The sequence below is a fragment of the Sceloporus undulatus genome, chromosome 6 (genome assembly GCF_019175285.1).
Source record: "Sceloporus undulatus isolate JIND9_A2432 ecotype Alabama chromosome 6, SceUnd_v1.1, whole genome shotgun sequence".
Taxonomy (NCBI): Eukaryota; Metazoa; Chordata; class Lepidosauria; order Squamata; family Phrynosomatidae; genus Sceloporus; species Sceloporus undulatus.
The window spans coordinates 60017608-60023607 of NC_056527.1; the positions used below are offsets into that span (position 1 = coordinate 60017608).

Genomic DNA, 6000 nt, shown 5'->3' on the forward strand with positions numbered 1-6000 from the left:
TATAAATAAATAACTGCATGAATGAATATATATAAAATGTTTCTATGTGATCTATCAGTTTGCAATTATATATGTGTGTACACACACACACAAACACTGTTTAAAAAAGAAGCCTATAGTTGAGTTTTCCTTTTTTATCCTCACGCCTATACATACATTTTTGTTTATTTAAGTGTTCTGTTTGACCTTCATTGCATTCTGTTCATGTATTTTTGTTGGTAACTGCATATTTTTGCAGTTTTTGTACACATCATGCCAAAACATATTTGTGAAATGAAATGGCAACATGCTTTTGTATCCTTCCCCCTTTACCTCACTACTTTGTTTTATTTTTCATCTTGCTTTTTGCACTGAATGAGACAGCTGCTAGCTGGGATGATATCAGAGCCTGCTTTTCTTTCTGAGTATACTGTCTTTGCTTTGGATCCCACCAAACGACCTAAGCCACAGAGTAAGAGTGTGGTGAGTCCCCCGCTCTGTCTGTCATAGTGGCAGCTTGACTTGGACGAGAGGATACAATAATTCTAGAAGGCAAAATGAGTGCTGCTGTTTGTTTAAATTCTTACTAAAACAGACTGAAGTGCTGTATTGCTAATCCTGCTCTAAAACTCAGGGCACATGTTTGTTTAACCAGTGGTTGGGCTATTTGATAACACTGGCTTAATTTAACATAACATTAACACTGCTTTCATTACAACTTTCAAAAAGCCACTTCTTTGAATTTTTGTCGTAAAGTTGAGAATCACTGTGACTAAGATATTTTTCAAATGGAAAGGAGGATAAATTTCACTGCCCCTTTTTTCTTTGTAAATAGACATGCTCTTGACATTAAGATCTGATGCACTTGAGAATATTAACAAATAACTATTTTCAAACAAATTTTAAAATAAATTTATTTCCCCTAAAGATCAGGAACCATTTTCTTCCCACCATATTTTTAATTATAGTAGGATAATCCTATTATAAAATTATTCTGATTTCAAACAATTTGGCATAGTTTTGTATCTATCCTGAAAACAATTACAGACTTATTTTTCCCCTGCTGCACTGTGGTTTCATTTTGCTGTAAACTCTGTTTCCATTTTTTTTTTGCCATCCCAGCATTGTGTTGGCTTCTTATTGTGTTGGAAGCATCCAGTAGCTGGATCATTGGTAGTAATAGAAATTTTCTTTGGGTCTTAAATCACTTCATTTTCATTCTAAACTTCAGTTGATGCTCCATTAAATCAGAACTGACAAGTAAGCCATAGTAGGATCTGCTGGTTCAGGCCAGTTTTTCTGTATGATCATCTGTTGATTTCACTTCAGACTGCTTTGTGAAATGCAGTATTTTGGCATTTGAATATAACAACACTGTTGGAGCCACATAACTGTGGTAGAGGAGGCTGTTACCACAGCTGGCTTTTCTTTGCACGGTTGGGCTGGTGTTACTGCAGCAGAGTTTGTAGTTTATAATATGGCTAGTATGTAATAACATATAATTTATAATTGTAGTATAGTTAGTCCATTTTTGTGGATTTAACAGTCATGAATTTGATTATTTGCGAGTTTGTCCATGTCTGAAGGGCAACTGTGCTCCCCCACCTCCACATGGCCAGGAAGAGTGCATGTGCCCTCTTCCTCCTCAGTCCAGGGTATTTTCTCCAAGGGAAAAGCCTGTGGACGAATCAGCAAGGAAGAACATGCCTATGCTCCTCCTCCTCTGTCCCAGGCGTTTTCACAGGGGGAAAAGCATGGGATGGAGCATCCTGGAAGTGTACGTGTGTGTATGCTCCTCATTCTCCCTTCCGTTGCCTCACTTGCCCAGCCACCACTCTGCAACCCTAGGTTGAGTGGGGAAGGCATGGGAGGTCCTGAGATGCCACTGGCCACATGTATTTGCTTTCCCCCCACTTTTGCAGGGGTCTTGCACTCTTAACCTCCGCGAGTGTGTAGGACACACTGTAATTGAATAATCAGCCTACAGATAAACTTGCTAATGTTCTTGCATATTGTATGGTTTATAGTCTGATCTTGCATATAGTGTGGCATGTAGTATGGCTATCTTTGGGATTAAATAGGACCATGCAACAGTGGCAACACCAGACGCAGGAAGGGCAAAGTGATTTTCCAATTGTAGGAACAGGCATATTTGTTCCATTCTTTAGATCGATGAAGGAAAAGAAATATCACCTTGCAAATGAATAGTCTCAACCCAAACCCAAACATATTCTCTTTGAAACTTTGGGAGCATAATATTTATGTGCTACACTGTGTCCTAGGTTCTAAATGTGGTATACAGTAGAATCAAATAAATCAGTTTAAACCAATTTAAATAAAGTAGTTCAAAAGGATAGTAATTAGCATCTGTATAAGGATACTAGGATTTTTGTAGTCATAAGCCTGGTGCAGACCGCCATTTTGCAGTGGCCCGGGACCAAAAGTAGGGCTCAGGACAGCAGAACTTTGTGCTCTCCTGGCACCTTTTTGGTGCATGCATGTTCACACGCCGCACGTGCCAATGTCGTGCCTTGTTTGCTGTGTCCAAATGGCACTGCTCCAGGGCACTAATGGTGCCTTGACAGTGGCATGGGAATGCAGCTCCTTTTCGGGGTAGATCGTTGCCAAGCCCATGCGATTGCCACGGCAATGATCCGGAGGAGAAAGGTTCAGCCCCTGGCCGCCCCTTTCTTCTCATCTGTACAACCCCATAGTTTGTATCTGAAAGCACTTTTCATTCAAATAAGGACAAGGGTCCTCTAAGGAGAGAAAGTGGATTCTTTCAATAGACATGTATCCTCTTCAGGAACAAATCTATTCAGAGTAGGTACAGAATTCCTGAGATACAGCAGTATTCATCTGGCATTGCTTTAAGAAAAGAGATTAAGAATAAACTAGCTTTAATAATAGTTTTCATATAATTATAAAGCCAAAGTAGATTGACAATCTTAATATCGAGTAGAGCAGCTTCTAAAGGTCCAGAGGCTGCACATTTCTCCCCTGTATATCCCCGGTGAGTGTGTACTCTCCAGCACCCCACGCTTGTCTGGGAAAGGTACCTTGCATTCTTTAGAAAATAGGGGACAAATGTCTGCCACATTTTTGCTCCCCCCTCACTTGTTTTTGGCTGGGGCAGATTTTTTAGAATTGGAAAAGAGCATCTAGAACTAAAGCAGCTCTCCACTTGATGTTATCGGTAGAAGGTTACCTTAGACCTCTGGAGTTTGTTATAGGGAATGCAAATCAATTTTTAAAAATGTTTTGTATTTTGGAATGTTTTTAGGTGTATTGTTTTTGCGTAATATGTGAATTGCTTTGTGTCCCTTATGGGATATAAATTGAATGAATGAATGAATGAATGAATGAACAAACCTGAATCAGGGTTTGCTGAGCAAGCATGGTTTTAGATCTAAAGAAATATCAGGGGTTATACAGACCACCCCAAAGGGGTGGCCTCTAACCACTCTTTTTCAGCCAGATTGGGGCTGTGGCAGCCTCACACTGCGGCCCCAGTCTGGCCTCTTCAGGGCGCGAAAAGGAGCTGCAAAAAGTGGCTTCCTTTTGCACCCTGGAAACGGTGCGAAAGCTGTGGCATTGCAGCTATACGGCACTTCTTCAGCACTGCGTTGTCCAGATGAGTACTGGCGGAGCACTGTGACACCGTGCAGTGTGTGGAGTGGCGTCATGGTGCCCTGGAGGAGGAGCAGGGGCATGTTGTTGTGGAGACACCACCCCCCAGCTGGCCCAAAGTGCCAGTGTCTGTACAGGGCCACAGATACTGAAGCCAGACCAGTTATCCATTAATTGATTTGAACAGGACAATCTTAATTCTTTATTCCTCTCAGTTATAATAGCTTCATTAACATCAAATTTAGTACTTTCCAACACATATTAAATTAATTACAATAGTTGATTTTACTTTATCTGAGAACATAAATAATGCTTCAGTAGATGTATGTGAGGCACTAAGAGTTGATGGTCCATATATAGCAAGCCTATGGTGTCACTGGGGCTTGATTCCAGGATCCCACATGGATATTAAAATCCGTGCATGCTCAAGTCCCATTAAATACAATGGTGTCCTTATATAAAATAATAAGAAAATGGTATCCCTTATACAAAATAATAAGATCAAGATTTGTTTTTAAATATATATTAAAAAAACATTTTCAAGCTGTGGATGGTTAAATCAATGGATAATGAATCCGTGGAAAAGGAGAGCCAACTGTATAGACACCAAAAAAGGTGGTGCTACTGTAAATATTGACATAATGCACCCAACTGTAATTGTTGAATAGGCTGCAATATTGAAAATGGTAACATTTTCTTGGTATGGACCTGTCAGTTGATCCAAATTTAAGTTCCACAGTCAACTCATATCTTCAAATTAGGGATAATAAAATATGTAATATAAATATATACTATAATATAAATAAAATATATAATAAAACCATATTGTTCTTGTGTGCGTTTGAGTCATTTTTGACTTAAAGTGAACCTATCATTAGGTTTTCTTGTCAAGATTTGTTCAGAGAAGGTTTGCATTGCCCTCCTCTGAGGCTGAGAGCATGTGGCTTGCCCAAGGTTACCCACTGGTTTTCATGGTTAAGTGCAGAATCAAACCCTGGTCTCTGGAATGGTAGTCCACTCAAACTACTACACTATGCTGGCTCGCATATTTATATTACTATATAAATATAATTTCAACTGAAACAGATAATACAACATCAGCAAATGTAGGAGGCATCATCCTTTCCTAAAAATGGACAGATCCTAAGGCAGAGCAGCTATAAAGCAGAGCTGTGTAAGATTATTCTGAGGCACTCCAAGGAAGGGTACAGTATTTGAACTGGACCATACGTGCTAATTGTCTGTACAAGTCAGTTGTGTGCCATGCTGACCTAATCCTTAGACAGTAGGAATAATTTAATGGAGTCCATAGTCCCTCAAGTACACAAAGTATAGCTAAGGAAATGTGATTATTAAAATCTAAGCCAGTGTGTCCTGTTGAAATTAGCTGAACCAGATATTTGGTGTGCAGCAGATTCCCTATGTATTTCTCTTGGCTGTTTGTTTAGTTTTCAGACAGTAGTTGTAATAATTTCCAAATTGTAGATATGGTGACTGTGTCATTGCATGATTAATTCCATAGGATTAACACAACCCTGGCCCACTGCTTCATATATAGTCGACCATCATGTAGCCTGTTGAATCAGAAGATTTTCCAAAGCAAATTATGAGATGGCATGGGAAGAGCCCATCCAAAGAACAAAAACCGTCCCAAATTTCTTCTGAGCATGTCCTTGGTGTGCCTAAATTAGTTGGCTTTTGATCCTGGCCAATGTGTTTGAACAAAATTTAGTGTATATGTAGGAAGTGTTATAGTATGGTGTGGTTAGTTTATTCATTATGATATTATGATTCATTGTCAAAAAATTATTTCAAGGTTTTATGATTGTAGATAGTTTTTACAAAGCTATATAGAGTCTGTTAATTAGTTTTTGAGATTTTTCTTAAGGGGTAAAGTCTCTATAAACCAACTTTTAAAAGACAATGTCTCAATCTATTTTTCTTATTGTACTAATTCATTAAACACAGCTGCTTTATAGTTCTGTATATTACACCAAACTGATTCACCAATCTGTTTAACATGCTTGTTTCAGTGTGCATGAAAACATCTTAATAAATATCTGAAAAGTAAAGGTACTAATGTTTTACTAAAAGAAATGGATTCGAGATGCCATCACAGGATTGCTTTATACAATTCAAATGGGATGCTTAGAATTTAGTCAATCTATTTTTCTTATTGTACTAATTCATTAAACACAGCTGCTTTATAGTTCTGTATATTACACCAAACTGATTCACCAATCTGTTTAACATGCTTGTTTCAGTGTGCATGAAAACATCTTAATAAATATCTGAAAAGTAAAGGTACTAATGTTTTACTAAAAGAAATGGATTCGAGATGCCATCACAGGATTGCTTTATACAATTCAAATGGGATGCTTAGAATTTAGT

General features: G+C 38.3%; 1 protein-coding gene across 4 annotated transcripts in view; it reads left to right on the forward strand.

The window, feature by feature from the left end:
• GOLGA4 (golgin A4) overlaps window positions 1-6000 on the forward strand; it is a 70659-nt gene that overhangs the window by 10628 nt on the left and 54031 nt on the right. For 3 of the 4 annotated variants that reach the window (XM_042473204.1, XM_042473205.1, XM_042473207.1), the window contains exon 3: window positions 364-462. The exons of the other annotated variant lie outside the window; for it this stretch is intronic. In XM_042473204.1, coding sequence (XP_042329138.1) covers window positions 364-462 — 99 coding nt within the window. The remainder of the gene's footprint in view (window positions 1-363; window positions 463-6000) is intronic. 4 annotated transcript variants of the gene reach the window in all.